The 20,306-nt window shown below is 40.4% G+C and overlaps 2 protein-coding genes across 6 annotated transcripts in view; one reads left to right on the forward strand and one right to left on the reverse strand.

Annotated features, from left to right (window-relative positions):
• Nucleotides 1–5,284: 5,284 nt before the first annotated feature.
• NDUFB1 (NADH:ubiquinone oxidoreductase subunit B1) lies at nt 5,285–10,624 on the reverse strand. 2 transcript variants are annotated; one of them, XM_032622527.1, is made up of 3 exons: nt 10,401–10,547; nt 6,331–6,475; nt 5,285–5,400 (listed from the first exon to the last, which is right to left on the reverse strand). In XM_032622527.1, exons 2-3 carry the CDS (start codon nt 6,468–6,470, stop codon nt 5,364–5,366), a joined length of 177 nt encoding a protein of 58 aa, XP_032478418.1. In that variant the 5' UTR covers nt 6,471–6,475; nt 10,401–10,547; the 3' UTR covers nt 5,285–5,363. The 2 variants fall into 2 exon arrangements, with proteins under 2 accessions (XP_032478418.1, XP_032478419.1); XM_032622528.1 differs by having other exon boundaries at nt 5,286–5,400; nt 10,493–10,624.
• Nucleotides 10,401–20,306, forward strand: part of CPSF2 (cleavage and polyadenylation specific factor 2) — a 32,639-nt gene continuing 22,733 nt past the window's right edge. The window contains exons 1-5 of one of the 4 annotated variants that reach the window (XM_032622524.1): nt 10,727–10,882; nt 12,275–12,351; nt 14,535–14,595; nt 18,861–19,042; nt 20,104–20,263. In XM_032622524.1, coding sequence (XP_032478415.1) covers nt 18,894–19,042; nt 20,104–20,263 — 309 coding nt within the window. In that variant the 5' untranslated portion in view covers nt 10,727–10,882; nt 12,275–12,351; nt 14,535–14,595; nt 18,861–18,893. Of the gene's footprint in view, nt 12,352–14,534; nt 14,596–18,860; nt 19,043–20,103; nt 20,264–20,306 lie in introns of all 4 variants that reach the window. The other 3 variants (XM_032622522.1, XM_032622523.1, XM_032622526.1) reach the window with 3 other exon arrangements.

Genomic DNA, 20,306 nt, shown 5'->3' on the forward strand with positions numbered 1-20,306 from the left:
GCCCCCAGCCCGACCCCTCCACCCACCATGCCCCGCCCTGCCTCGTGCCACCCCCGCCCACGTGTCTCGTGTAGACCAATCACCCCCGAGAATGCGAGTCACGTGGATCGAAGAGGCGTGAACGCCGGGGCGGTAAACTCAGGGGCACGTGACCTTTGTAGCGCGTCCTCCCATCTCCTGTTGTCCCCCCGGCTGGAGGATGATGCAGCGCCCCCTGCCGTGTGGAGGATCATCTCCGCTTCCCACTCATTGCGGTGGATTCTTAGGCTTCAGGGGGATTGGATAAGGACCACCCGAATTCTATGTTCTTTTTGTTTTCTATTTTACCTTGTACTTTCTTTTTATCACATTTGCATACAATTATTTAATATCTTTCTCCTCCTCCTGCGCAGAAATTCTCATTACATCCCTGAATACTGAGCACTTGTGTAAAAATAAGAGTTAATATTTACGTAGGGCTTACTGTCGGTGGGCACTCTTGTAAGTGCTTTGCATATATTAACGAATTTAATACAGCAAACTTTGATGTAGGCGTTATTATCCTTATTTTATACATGAGGAAGCTGAGGCATGAAGAGATTAAGAACAGCACAACTAGATAGGTAGACAGATAGTTTGGCTGTAGAACAGAGAGCTGTTGGCGTAAAAAAGGGAACTGAAACCACAGGAGTGGATATAATCATCTTGGGGAAAAGGAAGAGACTGAGAAGAGGATCTCACAGAGCCCAGAGGGTAGAGAAGGCATAGCCTAGGAGAAGGGAGGAAAAGCAGGAAGGTGTAACCTATGGAAGCCCCAGGAAGGAAATGTTTCAAGGAGCAGTCAGTGTCAGTTGCTGCCCAGAGGTCCAGCAACATAAGGACTTACAAGAGCCAACTGAACTGTGTTGCTATGGAGACCACTGGTGACCTTGGTGAGTGCAGGTCCAGAGGGACAGAAGGGGCAGTGAGAGGGAAGGAAAGGAGACCGCCAGCGAGGACCAGGTTCTCAAGGGGAGGATTCAGTAACCATTTATCCAGTGTCTCTGCATATACAGTCCTGTATTGGAAATACAGTCCTGTATTGGAAATAGTCTGTGTTCTTAAGAAATTGTGGCCTAACTGGGGAAAGAAACCATGGTCTCATGAAGCAAAAAATATGCAAACCAGTTTTTCTGATTTTTTTTTTTTTTAAAGAAAATGTGTCTGTATAGAGAAGCATGTATTTCTTTTTTCATGCATCTGCATTACAAATCTCTGGAAGAATATACAGAAAACCCAGAGGTTACATGTTTGAGTGGTAAGGGAACTAAGGCAAATGGGGAAAGAGTGGGAGGGAGACTTTTCACTGTATACAATTTTGGTCTTTTTTTTTTTTAATAAATTTATTTATTTATTTGGCTGCGTTGGGTCTTTGTTGCTGTGCGTAGGCTTTCTCTCGTTGCGGCGAGCGGGGGCTACTCTTTGTTGCTGTGTGCGGGCTTCCGGGCTTCTCATTGTGGTGGCTTCTCTTTGTTGCGGAGCACAGGTAGGCATGCGGGCTACAGTAGTTGTGGCACGTGGGCTCAGTAGTTGTGGCTCACAGGCTCTAGAGTGCGGGCTCAGTAGTTGTGGTGCATGGGCTTAGTTGCTCCGCAGCATGTGGAATCTTCCTGGACCAGGCCTCGAACCCGTGTCCCCTGCTTTGGCATGTGGATTCTTAACCACTGCACCACCAGGGAAGTCCCTAGTCTTCTTTTTTTGAGCTAATTAATGTATTACTAATTCAGAAAAAAATACATGATTTTATTCATTTCCTGAGGCTGCTGTAGCAAATTACCACAAACTTGGTGACTTAAAACAACAAAATTTATTTTCTTATTCTTCTTGCAGCCAGAAGTCTGAAACCAGGGTGTCAGCAGGGCCATGCTCTTTCCAAAGCCTCTAGTGGAGAATCCTTTCTTGCTTCTTTCAGCTTCTGGTGGCTCCTGGTGTTCTTAGCTTGTGGCACCCTAACTCCAGTTTCTGCCTCTTTCTTTACATGGCCTTCTTCCTTCTGTGTCTGTTTGTGTCCTCTCCCCTTATAAAACACCAGTCATTGGATTTAGATTCCATCCTAATCCAGAGTAATTTCATGTTGAGATACTTAACTAAATACATAAGCAAAGACTGTTTCCAAATAAGGTCTTTGGTTCTGGGTGGACTTGAATTTTGGAGCGTAATGATCCAACTCTCTACAGTGACTAATTGCTTATTAGGATGTAAATGACCCCAAAAGACCTTATAGTTTTGTTCATTTAGCATGTAGAACAGTGCTTGGCAATATTTAGTAATGTTGAATTACTACTAATCGTTTCGTTAGGCCTTCCGACCTATTGAGTATGTGATTAATAGCAAGCATCATAAAATGAAAAGATCAGTGCCTGGAAGTCAGAATGCAAATTCTGGGTGTGGCTTTGCCCCTGAAGCCATGTGTGAGTTGGGTATTAGATTTGTTGCATTTCCTATTCTGATAACTCCACTTGATATTCGGCACATCCCAAACTTGAACTTGATAAGTTAACTCGTATTGTTCATCAAAACTCAATGACCAGGTTTCCCTGGTGGCGCAGTGGTTGAGAGTCTGCCTGCCGATGCAGGGGACGCGGGTTCATGCCCCGGTCCGGGAAGATCCCACATGCCGCGGAGCAGCTGGGCCCGTGAGCCATGGCCGCTGGGCCTGCGCGTCCTGAGCCTGTGCTCCGTAGCAGGAGAGGCTGCAGCGGTGAGAGGCCCGCGTACGGCAAAAAAAAAAACAAAAAAAACAACAACTCAATGACCACACTCTCCAGGAAGCATCCCCGGCTCTTCAACTAACTTAAAAGTTCCTGTCCCTCCTCTGAGCTCCTGTATGTGCCTGTATCTTACTTGGTACCTTTTACATAGTATCATAACAGTTGGTTTGACCATACATCTTTGCCAATTCCCTATAAATGTCTTGATGGCAGGGCCCATGTCTTATTTGACTTTGTATATCTTGTAGTCAATGCCTTTCAAATGAATTAGTGAAGCTAGCATCTGAGAATCATTCTTGATTCTTTTCCCCCCATTCTTCCACTTCACATTTTGTTCCAATCAGTCCTCATATGTGCATGTTCATGGCTCTTTCCTGTTTGCTTTGCTACTGCTTAGCCTTCTTGGTCTCTTGTGTATTCCAGGTCCAGGATCTCTGAATTGGTCTTCTGATTCCAGCTTCAGTATGATTAATTCATAGTGCTGTCAGTGATCTTTCAAAAATGCAAACCTCACCAGTTTATCTTTGTCTTAACAAATGGAATGTTACTACGTATCAGGCACTGGGACTATAACCATGAGAGAGACAAACAGTCCAACTTTCACAGAGCTTATATTGGGGGGGATCCTTAAATAATTACACGATATTACTCTATTTGAAACGTTTCAGTGGCTTCCTGTTGCTGGATTAAAAGGTTCTTTGTGCTCTGGACCTGTCTGGCTTTATCTCCTGGGATTCCCTCTGCTCCAGTCACACCAGCTTCCCTTGACTACCGGAAAGTCCTCTGAAGAAAAGTCGTTTGTGCCACCACTATACCTTGCACCTGCCTACATTAAAACCCTCATTACAACACACTGGACTTACTACTTTATATGCCAGTGGACTACCAGCTTTTGAGGGTCAAAGGAGTCTTACTCTTTATAACAAGGGTTGGTGCAAAGAAGTGAATAAATGTACAAATTTTGGGGGCACAGACAAGTATTACAATAGTTCAGTAGGAGACAGTGATTACTGAGCCAATCAAGGAGTTCCTGGAGACAGAGGACATAAAATAGATGCACTTCCAGGAGACTTCTATTTCACCTTGGACAGTTCAACTCATCTCTAAATCTACCTCATTGAAATTTTATGTTAACAAGCAAGATGGCACTAAGTTATATCTATCTTCTTGAACATGGTCTCTTTTAAACTGGCCTAAATTTTGTTACCCCAAATAGTTTAACAGAATTTCAAACAACTGAGATTTTAAAATTTATGTGTGTCATCTTAAATGTCCTGAGTTCTGAAAAGAATCAGTGATAAGGGAGTATCATTTCATTGTAATTTCACTTCTCCTAAATTCAAGCTTACCTGAAACAGAATTTGCTTTCCAAGAAGAGGTAGTTGAATATAACAGATGACTTATGTACATACCCAAGAAACCATCACCATAATCAAGAAAATGATTACTCCAGCCCCCTCCTGGACCACTCCCTGGCAACCACTGATCTGCTTTGTTACTATAGTTTGCAGTTTCTAACATTTTATATAAGTGGAATCACATAGTGTATGCTTTTTGTCTGGCTTCTTTCATTCAGGATAATTAATTTGGAATTCATCTATGTTGTATCAATAGATCATTTCTTTTTATTGCCGAGTAGTAATATTCCATTATATGGAGTTAATACAATTTATCTATCCCTGTGTTGATGGACATTTGGGTTGTCTCTAATTTTTGGCTATTACAAGTAGAGCTGCTATGAACTTTCATGTAGATATCTTTGTGTGGACATATGCTTTCTTTTGGCATATATGCAGTTCTTTGAGGTAAATACCTCAGAATGGAATGGCTGGGTCGTATGGTAGGTGCATGTTTAGCTTGAAACTGCTAAACTGATTTCCAAAGCGGTGCAACTTCTGGCAGCTACATTTTCCATTCCTGCCAGCAGGGTGTAAGTTCCAGTTGCTCCACACCCTTGCCAACACTTGGTAAGATCAGTCTCCTTAATTTTAACCATTCTGATAGGTGTGTAGTGGTTTCTCATTGTGGTTTTAATTTGCATTTCTCTAGTGACTTCTGATTTGAGCATCTTTTCACGTGCTTATATGCCATTCTCATATGCCTTTTTTGGTGAAGTGTCTGTTAAAATCTTTTGCTTTTTAAAAATCGGGTTGTCTTATTAGTAAGTTATGAGCTTACATATTCTAAATATAAGTTCTTTGTTGTGTGTATGTTTTGCAAATATTTTCTCCTAGTCTATGGCTGCATTTTCATTCCCTTGTGTTTTTTGAAGAAGTTTTTAATTTTGATAAAGTACAATGTCTTGGTTTTTAAAACTGGTTCATGCTTTATGTATTGTATTTAAGAAATCTTTGCTAAATTCAAGGTCACTAAAATTTTCAGCTATTGATTTCTGCCAAATAAAATCCTAGCATCATCCTCTTAGAGTGCCTTTGAAGAACATGTTTGAAAAAATTTTTCTGAAAAATTGAGCCATATGATTCAGTGATTATTTTTTTAATTACTGTCTGTTATTTGAAATGGGAAAGATTATTTCAGCACAAAAAGAATCACACTTCAAATTAAGTAATGAATGTGTTTTTATTTCTCTTATAATTTAAAAACTGTGAACATTCTGTAATTCAGCAGCAGCCTTTACTTCCAGGTGACTTCTTCACTGGGTCTTAATTCCCTGCATGGAAAGAAAAAAAAGGAAGAAAAAGCAAAAGTGTAAATAAAACTTTTACGAGAGGATAAAAGGGAAAGTCAGAAGAATATGGATCCAGTATTTTATATTGTATTAAACTGACCCATTTAAAGGTTTTTATTAGATTCAACATATTCATTCTATTCTCTCATGATTTTAAACTTTTACCATCTCTTCATTTTTCCAGATTAAAGAACTGTAATTTCTTAGTCTATCTTTATATGAAAGCAATTATCCTCTCAGTGAGTTCATTTAATGTTTTTTATATTCTTTCTAGCTCACTTTATCTTTCTTGAAATCCCTGGCTGGAACCTCCTCTACACAACGCCTTTGGCTGCTGCTTGGTTCTCTTGTCCCTTGAGCTTCCTCCTGTCTGGCTGCACAGTCAGTGGCAGACACCCTGTCTTGCTAACTCTAACTCTGGTGCCATCTCCAGAGACACAGTGGGACCAGGCAGCTGCCAGTTGCTATTTGATCACCCAACCACCATGTCTAAAGGTCTCAACCAGTGTTGCTGAGAACACAGCACCAAGCAACAATTAGTGCCATTGTTTTCAGCTACATCATGGCCTAAGTAAGACAGTGTATGATCATATATGTTAAAGTACATAGAGGAGGCTTTGGCAAGCTGGTTTAAGACTGTTTCTGGGTTAAAATGTACTCTGACTTAAAAAAAAAGACTTTCAAAGATGTGAAATAGCCTGTTCAGAAACTAAAGACTTATTTACATTCCCAAAGTAATCATAGAGTTTTGTCTAAGGATTAAGCAACAAACAAGACTACAAAATAATATCACTTAAAACTAAATCCTCAGGGGGGAACATTACCCCTCCTGTTTATTTTGGCACAAATGACATTAAGAAGAATACTTCTAAAACCTGACTGTTGGTTTAATAAAAAAATACAAAAACCAACCTTTTATATAACAGACTCTTGTTCCGGAAGGCAATTAGCTTTTCATCATTCTTTCTGTCTAGGTAACATCCAACGACAAATCCCACAGGGACAAGTATATGTACCCAGTGGTCACGCACAATCTGAAGTAAGTTCATCATGAATGCTATAAAAAAAAATGACCAGAAATATAACTGCCTTTGAAGTATCTTTTAAATCACATCTGAAACAGGAAGGATATAGATGTTAAAAGCATAATAAGCCTCTTTATATTTGTTTGGCATCAGAATGTAGTATACTACTTAAAATCTACTTGATGAAGATTATGTAAGTACAATGATTAGTATAAAAATTATACTGCACTGAAGTCAATTTACTACCTTTTATTTCTAGCTCCACCAGTGATCTAACACAGGAATGGAGAGTATTAAAAATATTCTACCTGCAAAAGCTGAGTATTTGCACCCTCCTAGTATTGACTTAGAACCTTTACATTTGTAAAATATTTTTAGAACCTCTTACAGTGTTAAACCAAATATAATAGTATTTTGTCAGAAGCAGAATTCTTTCAAGCTGTAATTATTGAAAACTATTATTTTAAAACTAATTTTTGAAAGGAAATGAAAACATATGAGAAATTAAAAAAAAATCATATTGAATAATGTCACAACAGATCTGAATATCAATTAAATGACTCTACAAAACATATGGGGACAGAGGAACTTACTTTTGTAGAATGACTACTAGGTACCAGAGCCATCATATAGTCCAATATATAACACGAAATATTGTTATCCTTATTTTACAGGTAAGAATACAGTTTAACCCAAATAGGTATTACGTGTAGATCTGGAATTCAAACTCAGGTTCATTCCAAAGCTCTAGCTCCTTCTATCATATCCAAATGCCTCTTGTAGAGAACCTTCCCCTAATTGATATTTATGGTACTTAAGACTTTTTAAGTGTTAAGAAGAGCTTCTAAAAGGCAGAAGAGGAGGACTTCTTCATAGAAGACCTAGAAGTCATCATATGGAAAATGAATTTGCAGTAATTCAATAAAAACACAGTTGAATCATCAATTTTCTGTAAAAATTTGTATCTAAAGATGAAATAAAAATACATATGTATGTACATGAATCTATAATAAATAAATCCTATGTTATGGCTGAGAAGACAGGACAACATCATAGAAAGATAATACATTACTGCTAACAAAAGGGCTTAGCACTGAACCCTGCTAGGATTATGTAGACTGGATTCCTGCTGCTCCTTCTAGGATACTGGTTCTCACACACATTCTAATTCTTTATTTCACAAGCTTTACTATCTAAAGGCACTGGGTTAGGAAATAGACATGAAGTTAAGTCACACAATTACTACATACTGTCTTTCACAGAGTGTAATATTACACACAGCAGATTCCAGTCTGAATATCACTGATCTAGAAAATTATGATGTAAGTAAATGAGATGTTTGAAATAACTCCCCAGCTGATTTGCTGCAAATAGTTCTTGGACATATAAATGTAAATGTAACCAATCTTACCTTATTCCTAGAATATGGTGGTTCTCTTAGCATTGTACGTTCCCTAAGTAGCATTATTTGCATTGAGATCCTTAAATACTGTTTGATAAACATTTAGGTACTTTTTGTGATTCCGATCAAGTTAGCCACTTGTTTTATAAACTTGAGCCAGTCAAGTATGGGAATAACAATGCACGCCTTCATCAAATGATGTAACCTGGAAAGCACTAAACTACAAAATACTAGACAATATAGGTGTCTAGAGAAGTCTGGGGGTCATCTATTCTCCCACCTGTCCTTATTAGGTTTCTCAAGTTTCTTAAGAGGTGTCAATTCTAACACTCAGCACAGCTGACTGTAAGATAACTGTATTTAACCAACAAAAAAAGTAATTGCTGACTCTCAGCCCGAGACTTTTTAAATAAGCCCATGGCCACCTGTGGGCTATAAGCCATTACTGTTGGCACTCCTCTAACAGGGCCAGAAGGCAATTCTGTCTGGCTTTACTCTAAGCAGAAGAGATGAGCCAAGACCTTGAGACTCCTGCTGTACACAGGCTCTCACAGAGACTCTACAGGATTCAACTACCATGATGGAAGCCTGATTCCATCCCAAAGACATAAATGGCAAATCTTAGCCCCACAGGCATTTCATATTACAACTGTACAATCTACTACTAAATGGACTTTGGGACCCAGCGGCACTCAGCATAATTTGTCCTGCGTATGTCACTGCGAAGACAAAGGGATGACCAGGGAAGACAAAGACTGATGGACGTAAAAAGTGAGCAAGAATGATTCCCTAGAGAAAGGATAGGAGGGGGCACGTAGACAGGCTCCTGATCACCGGCTCAAGACAGTAAAATGGCTTCATCTGACGGGCAAAGGGCAGCAAGCACCTGGGACAATCTCTAATGAGACAGGTCTAGGCTTGGATAAAGAGTGACATCCACATGGGTGCCCTCAACGTCACTGTACATATTATTAGTGTCTTCTTTATAGAAGACCTCTCAAGAAAAATTTTCTTTTTACTTCGGAACTGGGGAGTAGCTATGCTATTCTTGAAACAAAACAAAACAAACTCGTTTTTATCTAATGGACTTAGGGAATTGAGTAACGGATGATGTATCCTTTGATACCAAAATGATCCAAAATTTTTTCCCTACCTTTAGAAAGAGCTGACTCTTAGAGTACTCTCTGTAAGGCATGGTTCTTAATGCTTTTCACAATCACCAATTCATGTAATCCTCACAGTACTATACATGTATTAACTAATACAATGTCCCCAATGCAGTAGGAATATTTTTTTCAGATGAGGAAATCCAGGGACAATCAACTTGCCTAAGGTCACAGATGCAGTAAGTGGCAGACGGGTATTAAAACCCAGGCAGTCTGGATCCTTGGTCCAAGCTCATTGGTGCTTTACTGTCTCTTACAGTAAGTATAAAGGTCAACATTTACTTTCGGCTTTATCTCGTTTTTCCTAATAAGGACATAACTTGGAGATATCATGAGTTTGGTTCCAGACCACCGCGATAAAGCGAATATAACATAGAGATAAAGCGAGTCACAAGAATTTTTTGGTTTCCCAGTGCACATGAAAATTAGGTTTACACTAGCGTCTATTTTAAGTGTGCAATAGCATTATGTCTAAAAATACAATGTACATACCTTAACTAAAAAACACATTATTGTTAAAAAATGCTAACCAACATCTGACAATGCAGGGTTGCCACACACCTTCAGTTTGTTAAAAAAGCATTATCTGTGAAGCGCGATAAAATTTGATATGCCTGTATTACCTTTTCTTCAACCCAATTTTCTTCCGCTTAACTTCTAAAAAGAAAATTGTATGTAGTGTGCATTTTTGTAAGCCCCTCTGAATTCACGCTGGAATAATATAGACAACTAGACATTAAAAAAATAAATTCTACTCTAATTAGTCCCTACAGCACTTTATATGTAGTGATCAAAAAGTGTCGACTTAACCTATAAAAAGCAGTTCTGGATGCATGGAGAAACGGAACTCCTTGAGGTCTGGAACCTCGTCTTAATGACGTATACGCCCGAAAAATCAAACATAAGTATTACTTTTTTAAAAATTAAGTTTTGAAAAAGTGTGTATTTTGTGGAATGGTCGGCTCAAGACGGTTGGAGACTTAGAAGAGAGCAAGGTTAGCTTCCAATCCTGAATAACGAGGAAGGCAGAACGCTGAAACTTGGACCAATCGGAGATGCTCGCGAAGAAGCAGTCCCTTCCCCGCTGCAGCCTAGGAGCCGTGAACCTAAAGATATTTTTCAGTTAGGGCAGCCTCTACCCGTTCCCAAAGGCGCCAGGCGGGAACCGTGAGCGCAGCCGCCCACATCAAAGCAATCCCTATTTCCTCGCCTTTCCCTCTCTCCTTCGCTGGAAGCCTCGGGAAGGTGGGCCGCTGCAGTCACGGGGAGGCCCAGACCACCCCCACCCGCAGGTGCACACCGCCGCTGACGGCTTTCCTAGAGGTGCACCCTCCCCGCCTGAACAAAGGGGACTCTCGCTGCCTCGACCTCCCGAGATCCCAGACCCACCTGAAGCCTCGAGAACAACAACGAGACCACGACCTAGGGCGGCGGTGAGCCCAGCCACCAGCGCCGGCGGAAGCTGCGGCCTCGGTACCCACCATTCGCCGCGCCCGCTCGAAGGGAGGGGTGGCTCCGATAAATTATTCCTCTTCTTCCTTCACTGCTTGACTCTTCTCATAATTTTTTTAGTTTCAACACATTGTAAATTCTTTAAAAATAAAACTTCGGCCCCAGGTGACGAGACTCGGTGTAAATGCCACCTCCTTCCTCCAGCTTAGTCCCTCCCACCCCCGAAGATGGTATCACCCTGGGTTTCCCCGCCTCCGCGGATCGCCTCCAGTTTCAAAATGGCGGCCGCCATTGAGGGGCTTCTGCTGCCTGATCGTCACCGGCGTTGCTGAGCCAACCTCATCTTTTCTCGCTCTTGAACCTGGATGCGACTAAGGGTTGGGAAGGGCAGTGGACGGCGTTGGGGGAGGACTGACGAGGCAAGTGGGGGCGGAAGAAAGCAGTGCGCCTTTGGATGGGGGAGGGAACGTCTCGGCCCTCGGGGAGAGCCTGGCTCCGACTCCGACCCGGTCTCCGCCGCGGACGTTCCTCCAGGGTTGCGGGTGCGACTGTCCTGGTAGTTTCTGGCAGAAGTGTTCAGCAAGGGAAAGAGAGTGACTTCTCCAAGTGTCTAAAGCTCTCGGTCTTTTGTGGCAGTTCCTACGATTCACTCCCAGACTCTCCTTTCCTCCTTTTTGCTGTTTCCCTCCGGCCTTTCAGTCTCTCGTCGCTGGAGGAGTTAATCCGACGCCAGCTTTGGCTTCTTAGCATTGTGGCTACCTTGTTCTCAGCTTCCTCGCTCGGGGTCTTCCCGTCATTTCGGGTTGATAGATCACGAGACTACTGGGCACAAAGTAGGCGTTCTTTTTAGTTAATCGACTCCAGAGACCTTTAAGACATTACAGTGCTTCGTTAAAACAGCCTCGGCCCTCCGCGCCCCCCCGCCCCAGCATCTCCTTTGAGCGCTTCCAGCATCATTACTCTATTTACATGCTCTTCAGTAAACAGGAGGTCAGAATAATTTTAACTCCGGCAAGGCTGGCTTCCTGTGACCAGGCGAGCCAGCGTTATCATTGCCCATGCCCTAAGTTTTAATTTTAGAACTCCTTTGACCGTGTTGTGAAACCCGTTCTCTCCCGGAATTGACCAGGAGGAGACTTTTCTCACTTGAGCTCCAGTGCTAACCCAGACTCTTTCGTTTTCCCGTAGATTTTGCATGGTTCCCCTCAGTTGTCATCAACATGCACGATCGTTATTGAGAGAGCAATCAACTGATAGATAATTAAGGTGAAATGGTATCCGTCAGAAATCACTGCCCGGAAGGAATTTATAATATGGGGAAGGTTCATTCCTTTCAGTACACATTTATGTTGCTTTGAGCGCTGTGCTTGGTATTGGAGTTAAAAAGATTCACTTTTACTCTTCCCCCATACATTTAACATCCATTCAACATATATTCTTTGTGCCCACTTGTGCTAGCTAAAAATAAATAACATTACCTGGAGACACCAAAATAGCTTTATAAAGGAGTAGATATTTGAGCTGGGTCACGAAGAGTCAAAAGGAATGTACTAAGCTCAGGAGAAGGTCATCCCTGGCTGCCGTACGGAGATGCAGAGACTTGAGAAGTTTTGGCATGCTTAGGGAGAGCGGGAGAATGAATGCGCTTGAGCATGCAGTGTAAGGGCAGTTGGTGAAGCAACAGGGAGATTGAGGTAAACTTGTGAAGGACCTTGCTTTCCAAGGGAAGTGTTTAGATTTTATTCAGTATTTAGCTGGAAGTCAAGGACTGCTTTGCACAAGGAAGGGGCATGAGGAAATTTGTTTTTTAGGGTGGTCTCTCTGATAGCTGTGTGGAAGATCAACTTGGAACAGGAAAACTAGAGGAGAGGAAATTGCAATCATTCAGGTAAGGTCATGAATGCCTCCTTTGAGGCAGGATAGTAAAGGATGTCAGACATTTCTGAAATATCAAATAGGATTCAACTGGTGGCAGCCAAAATGGTGATAAGAGGGTGACTTCAGAATTTTTAGTCTGGGAGACTAAGTGGTTGGTGATACCATTAAATAAAGCCTAAGACATGTACATAAAAATAGTATGGTGCCAACTTGCACTTTAGGAGTGGCAAAGCACAATGCTCTACAGTCCAAAACATTGATTTTAGATTTTAGAAATCTCTGCTATTACAGTAGCCTCTAGCTACATGTCGCCATTGCACACTTGAAATTGTGGTTAGTTCGAATTGTGACGTGCTGTAATTATAAAATACACACTAGATTTTGAAGGCTCAGTACCAAAAAAAACTCAATAATTTCTTTAATTGTTACATGTCGAGATGATAATATTTTGGATATATTGGGTTAAATAAAAGTAATTTCACCTGTGAAACTTCAATGTGGTTGTGAAAAAGTTTAATTATATATCTGGCTTGCATTATACTTTTGTTGGACCGAGCTGTTCTAATCTAGACTAATGATAGAGGGATTAGTGAGGAGATGGGATTTGAGCTGGGCCTTAAAATGATGATCGTCAATGGTGATGTCAGAGCAGCTTGCCGGCTCCCTCCATTGCCAGTTAAGGCATTCAGGTTCCACTTTTTCAAGCAGTAGGAAGCCTTCAGAGATTTCTGAGCAAGGGATCCTAAGTGCAGGGGTGTTTTGGAAGATTAATCTGGTAGTAAGGTATACGTTGAGATGAAGGAAGAAAAGGCTGGAGGCAAAGAAACAGAAACCCAAATGTAAGGTAATGAGGCCCTGTATTAAGGTACTTCCAGTAGGAATGGAAAGGGAATGATAAATGGACAAGGCATTCTCAGGGGGAAATAATCAGGAGTTGCTAATAGTCTGTTCAAGAAGTAAAGGAAGGAATAAAACAAGGAGTGTTTCAAGCCTTGGTTATTTAGATAACAATTAAGAAGTCATGTCATAGAGTTATAAGGTACATTTGAGTCTAAAGAAATTTAGTCTCCAAATAGAACCAGCAAAGTTGAAAGGAGGAAGTGTGCTGCTAAATACCTAAATGCTCTCCATTTTTATCTCCTTCCTTTCTCTATCTTCTTTATCTAATCATGTACCCCAGCTAGTTTTTCTAAAATACAGAACTACCTGTATCACGTCATCTTACTTGATAAGTGATCTTAAAATGTCTCTCTGTTGCCTGTTCTCTGTTCAACAATTAGAACTGGGTCCAAAGTTTCTAAGGCCTTTCATTAGCTGGCCCTTTTCTATTCATTAGGACTTTTCTTTCATTTTTTGCTTATATGAAAGTGTGCCAGGCTACTTTTGTCACTGGTACTCTTAAGTTTTTGTTTTATGCCTTTGATCATGTTATTCCCCTGTTTGAATAGCGTTTTCTCTTTGTCTCTTTCTGCCCACGGCCCACCAGTCCTTACCTATCAAATAATTTATGATCCCACCTCTTTTCTGATTCTCAATAACATAAGCTAATGTCAGTTTTTAAAATCTTATTTCCTAAGCCGCATATTTCAGCCCCTGATTAGAGCCAATTTCATGTTATTTATTTTTGTCTTTTATTATCTTAGTCCTATTTTTTTATGTAAGTTTGGGCTTCCTAAAATCATGACAAATTTATTATTTATTTATTTTTTTGCGGTACGCGGGCCTCTCACTGTTGTGGCCTCTCCCGTTGCGGAGCACAGGCTCCGGACGCACAGGCTCAGCGGCCATGGCTCACGGGCCTAGCCGCTCCGCGGCATGTGGGATCTTCCTGGACTGGGGCACGAACCCGTGTCCCCTGCATCGGCAGGCGGACTCTCAACCACTGCGCCTCCAGGGAAGCCCGACAAATTTATTTTTTTTAACAAAGAATCATATAGGGACTTCCCTGGTGGGCCAGTGGTTAAGACTCTGCCCTTCCACCGCAGCGGGCGCTGGTTCCATCCCTGGTCAGGGAACTAAGATCCTGCATGCCTCGCCACACGGCCAAAAAAAAAAAAAAAAAAGGAGCATATGTTATTCTGTTTGCTCAAGGTCTTCACCTTAGGGCAAGACATAGACGTTAAATACTGTAATTAAAAACAGAAGTAAATCATTATACCGCATTCATGAGACTCTTATTTCTTTATTTTTTAGATTTTAAAGAACTCTTTCTTTGAATTCATGGTGTTTCATCCTATATACGACTGAGATACCAGTAAGTAAAGACTGTCTAATAAAGATACAGCTTTATTATATTACAAGCAATTGTAATAAAAATCTTTTCATCTATTGAAATCTGGGTCTATCTGCAAAAAAGTTTTAACATGAGCTCATTCAGTTCTACCTGCAAGAAGCTTTGTATTTTCACTTCATACTCTAAATAAGGAAAGTGGGGGGTAAGGTAGATTTGAGTAGGAAAAGTTTCTCTTAGGCCATTAATATAATTGTGGTACAGGGAGATTCAAGTCCTATCTAAAACTGTACTTATAAGTATTTTTAATTTTTCATCAGATAGAGAATTAGTATCTTTGTATATCTCATACCTTACAAATAGGAACGCACCAAGTCAATATATTTTTAAAAATTAATTAATTAATTAATTTGACTGCGTCAGGTCTTAGTTGCAGCACGCAGGATCTTTGTTGTGGTGCGTGGGCGGGCGCAGGCTTCTCTAGTTGTGCTGCGCGGGCTCCAGAGCGCACAGGCTTCTCTCTAGTTGTGGCACTTGGGCTCATTAGTTAGCGGCACGCAGGCTTAGTTGCCCCGTGGCATGTGGGATGTTAGTTCCCCGACCAGGGATCGAACCTGCATTCCTTGCATTGGAAGGCGGATTCTTAACCACTGGACCACCAGGGAAGTCCCTAAGTCAATATATTTTTAATTTTAACTTCTTTGTTTCAGTAACTATTTGTTAAACAACCACTACGTGTAAGACGTGCTAAAATAGTAAGGATACAAAAATAGATCAAACCTAGTCCTGGATTCAGAGAGCTCTCCCAAGCCAGAGGAAATACATGTAAATAGGTAGCTGTTAATGGTGTGGTAACAGCATTAAGCTCATTTAATACCAGCCATCTTCATTTATTCATTTAAGAAGCATTTACTGACCACCACTATGTGTTAGGCACCATGGGGTGTTGGAATATAACTATGATCAAAATAGACCAAGTCTCTACTTTCATGGAGTCATTATCCTGTTGTGGAGGTTAAGAGGAGAGAAGGGGATGGACAAAGTGAGTAAGTAAATAAGCAGCAAGTGCAGGTGGGCACTAAGTATTTTGAGGAAAATAGAAGGAAGATACACATTATAGGATGTAACTGAGGTGGGGATGGACTTTAGGGTGGTCAGAAAATGTTTCTGAGAGAATAAATTTGAGGCAGGGAAAATAATAGCTCAAACTAGTTAGAGATCTTGGTGACAGTGGAGATAGAAAGAAATACTTGAGAAATTATTATACTTGAGAAATACAATAGAAGTAAAAATGCAGGACTTATTGATGGATTGGATGTGAGCAACAAGTTAAGGAAGGAATCAAGGATGATGCCATCAGAGGCCACATGGTCTTAATGCTGTGGGATTGGGTAAGATTGCCTAGAGAGAAAAGAGAAAAGAAAGTCCTGCTGAAAAGCACTGCCTCATTTAGAGGTTGAGGGGAGAAAGGTATTAACTAAGGTGAGTGAGGAATGGCCAGTTAGATATAAAGAAAACCAGGAGAGGGTTGACAGAGGAGAAGAGGAAGGTGTTTCTGGGAGGATGGAGCTGTTACTTTTGTTGACTGCTGCTACGATTTCCAGTAATTTGGGACCACAGAAATGTCTGTTGGCTTCAGTTGTATAGAGGTTTGTCAGTGACCTTGATGAAAGCTCTTGTAGTGATAGGGTAGAGAAAGAAGTCAGATGTAGTAGTGTGAATGGGAGGTGGGAAAGTGGAGACACATCTGTGGACAAATATTCTGAGAAATTTTGCTGTGAAAGGGGAGTGTAGAAATGATGAAGCAGTTGCAGGGGATTAGAGAATTAAGAGAGCGTTCTTTTAAGTTGGGAAATTCTAGAATATCTTTGTATGCTAATAGGAATGGTACATCAGTGATACGTTGATGGTACAGGAGAAGGAGGAGATGACTGAAGAAGTTATCTTTAGAAGAGAAACGAGAGTGGGATTCAGAGCACATACAGGGGATTGGCCTTGGATGAGAGCTGAGCTATTTGTTCCTTATGATAGGAGACACAACAGTATACATGCAGATAGGTTAACAGGGTATTTGGAAAATGCGGGGTTACTGTCTGATTACTTTTATTTTATAATTGAGGAATGAGGTGAGATTATCAACAGAGAGTAGGGTGGAGAGAAGGGTGCGTGATACTTGAGCAGAGAAGAGGAGATGTGAAATGATGTTCTCAGAGATGGAAAGTCAACCTACTAAGAAAAACCAGATTGATAGGTAGGACATAGTGCCTGTTTGAGATCTTTGGCCATGAATTTGAAGAGCAAATAGCATAGTTTTGTGATTGTTTTTTTTTTTTCCCCTTCTGGCAACATTGAGCTGCTGGAATAGACAAAGTGAGTGATTGGAATCAATGAGGGTTGGGATTTTGCCAGCCTCATACAAAGAAGGATTAGAGCAGCAAGATACTTGAGAGTATTTTGCAAAATAATCATGATGGATCGCTGATCAATGGTAAGACATGAGTGGAGACAGGAGGGGGTCATGGACAGTGAAAAAGTAGTCAGTGATAGAGATACCAGTGAGGCTAAAGCATTTTTGCAGTGGGAATTCTAGAGTAAGGAAGAATTCTAGAGTAAGGAAGGTGGGAGTGAGAGAGGGAGATAGTTGAAGGTGATATTTTGAAAGTGCTGCAGCTTATTGGCCATGATAAGGTCATGGTTGTGACTGTGGTGGTGGGTAGCTGAAGTGAAATGAAGATTATTGGAGTTGAGAAAGTCAAGGAACTAAGAGGTCAGTATTGAAGCTACTCAGAGGAAGACTGAGTCAGGAACTTAAGTCCTCAGTGAGTGAGGTCAGATTAATAGACGCCAGCAGTGAGGAAGAATAGGAAAGGCTCACAGTGAGCTGGCTGGGCAGCATGACCTTCAATGGGACTGGAGCATTGTGAGGAGGAAGGAGAAGACAGGTTGGAAGCTGCAGTGAGGAGGAAGGAGCACATCCTTCCTGCTTCGGAGGTCAGGGAGTACAAGAGGAAAAAAGGCCTCTTGAGAAGCCTGCAGGAGAAACTAGGTTTCTGTGAAGATTTGCAGGTGAGGAGAATGTTCAGAGAAGAGGTTGAAGTTCCAGGTTAGTGCAGTAGTTCCAGAGGGCATACTGAAAGGATTTCGGAGGGAGAAGAGGTAGTGGATTGGGTCCAATTAGATGTACACATCAGTGATTATGGATAACCTAGGAGTCTTGGATGTTTGGCTATGACCGAGGTAATCAAGGATGGGAGATATGATATGGCAGGATTAGCTCCCTGACAGCCTGTTAAGAACGGTGGGCAGTTTACCTTAGTTTGTTGAGATGACCTTGGGCAGATGGTGAGGGATCGTGAGATATGCAGTGACCTCTCTTACTTGCGTAGTTAGCCAGGAAAGGCTAAAGCTAAGATCTGAAATGTAGCTGTGGAGTTGTACTTTGCTAATCAGTGTTTTTAATAACATCTGTTTAATAGCACACAAATTCTAGGTCCTAAATTCCAGTACATGTGTTCATGTTGTATCTTCTTGAAATATGTAGTAGGCATCCTGACTATATTCTATCAAGTATGTGTTGAGCACCTACTATGTGTCAGGTTCTCTTTTAGAAATTACAAACATAAGGTGCTACCTCTGTTTTTCAGTTGCTCACATTCCAGTGCAAGAGTTCTTAACGTTAAACTCCCTGAAAAATACATGAATTTTTACATGTATATGGGCCTTTTCGTCGTTTTTTAAGGACTGGGGGGAGAAGGAAAGGTCCATAGCCCTTTATCAGATTCTCGGGGGTGGGGGTCCCTTTATTTAAGAACCACTGGTCTACTAGTAGAGAAAGACCCATAAACTAATAACTGTAACGCGGTGTAATTACTGCCATTGCAGAGCAAAATAAAGGAGGAAGAAATTTACCATGAAGAATAAGTTCACTAATTTAGTATTCATTTATTTATTGAGGAACTTTGTAGCCTCCATTCTAGGTAATTTACACATTATTTGAAGTCTTCCATCATCCTTTTTATGTATATATTAATACTCATGATTTATAGACTAGGATACATAAGTGAGGAAAAGTTAATTAACTTGCCCAGAACCACATAGGAGTAGATTCAAATACGGGTCTGTCTGATTCCAAAATCTACTTTTCATTAAACCACACTGGGGAGCCACAGAAGGACTCTTTGTAAACAGGAGTGTGTAAGATTATGTTTGTACCTTTACGCTTAGCAATGATGGAAATAGGTCTTTAAAATGACTTTTATGTTTAACTATGTTTTTATTTCTATTGAAAGAACCTTTTGGATTGTTGTTATTGGACCGAAAAAATGACATCTATTATCAAATTAACTACCCTTTCTGGGGTCCAGGAAGAGTCTGCTCTTTGCTATCTTCTCCAAGTCGATGAGTTTAGATTTTTATTGGACTGTGGCTGGGATGAGCACTTTTCTATGGATATTATAGATTCCCTGAGGAAGTAAGTTGCTGTTAATATTTCCACACTTTTAGTAAATCAGCTTCTCTTTTTTACACTGTTATACCATTTTGATGTTACACAGTATTTGCTTTTTTGCTCTAATTTAGTTGATAGTAAAATATTTAGTTTTACTTATGCTGAAGAGCCAAATACTGACTGTTTTTATTTGTGTAGTTTTGATTGACTCAAGCTGTGTTTATTGAAATTCAGCAAAATATTAAGTTAATTGTTACTTGCTCGATGGAACTCAGTAGAAATTTTTGCACCCTAATTTTAGAAAAAGAGTAAGATTAAGTTTATAAGAATTTGAAGAGAGGAAAAACCTTCCTTGTAAAAGTTCTTCAGTCAGATCACATTAGCTTATTTTCTATTATCTTTTGATGCAATTCCTGTTATCTTTTGATTCAATTTGAGAACTGATAGTTAGACCGTGAGATACAAAAGGATACTAATCCATCACAGAAAAATTTAGTTACGCTAGCAGTATTGGACTAATTATGGAAGGAACCAGGACTTAGACATTTAAGACACTTAGAACTTGTAGCAAAAAATTTTTTTCTTATTTTTTTTGTTGATAAGAACATATTATTCATTGACTAATTGAAGTTTTACTATCATGAATATACTGTCAGTCACCATGCTAAAAAGCTGAGACAAAAATCCATAATAAATATGTGGCCTCTTAAATATCCTTTCCTTAACAATTTCTTAAATTCTAAGCTGAGTTCTTGAACTTAAATTAATAGTATACAAGATAGCCACTTGAAATCAGCTTATGTGTGGTGTCTACTGTTTCCCTTTCTTTTTCCTTTTTTTAAAAAAATGTGTCTAGACACTATATATTTATGTGCAACTTATACCATAGTTTTGATCTCTACATAGGACAGGGGTAGTAATAATTGAAATTCATAGGTAACATAATTTTAGGTCTTAGTTTTTTTCTTTTACCCCAGCATAGTCTTCGATTCAGAGTACTGAGAGGAATCAGAACTGGCAAATTAATTTTGAGTATCCACCCTTGGGAACAAGACTGAGAAACAGTCATTTTGATTGTGTTCTAGGCATGTTCACCAGATTGATGCAGTACTGTTGTCTCACCCCGATCCTCTCCATCTTGGCGCCCTACCGTATGCTGTCGGAAAGTTGGGTCTGAACTGTGCTATCTATGCAACCATTCCTGTTTATAAAATGGGGCAGATGTTCATGTATGATCTTTATCAGGTAATTTAAGCAATTAAAAAAAAATTTTAACACTCCTGCAGTG

The sequence above is a fragment of the Phocoena sinus genome, chromosome 2 (assembly GCF_008692025.1).
Source record: "Phocoena sinus isolate mPhoSin1 chromosome 2, mPhoSin1.pri, whole genome shotgun sequence".
NCBI classification, from domain to species: Eukaryota; Metazoa; Chordata; class Mammalia; order Artiodactyla; family Phocoenidae; genus Phocoena; species Phocoena sinus.

What these genes read in the sequence shown, in the direction of transcription:
- NDUFB1 (XM_032622527.1), bottom strand. Translation starts at nt 6,470, where the DNA reads ATGATGAACTTACTTCAGATTGTGCGTGACCACTGGGTACATATACTT. An exon ending in AAGAGTCTGTTATATAAAAG is followed by an intron (nt 5,401 to 6,330) that starts GTTGGTTTTTGT and finishes CTTTCCATGCAG; the next exon opens with GGAATTAAGACCCAGTGAAG.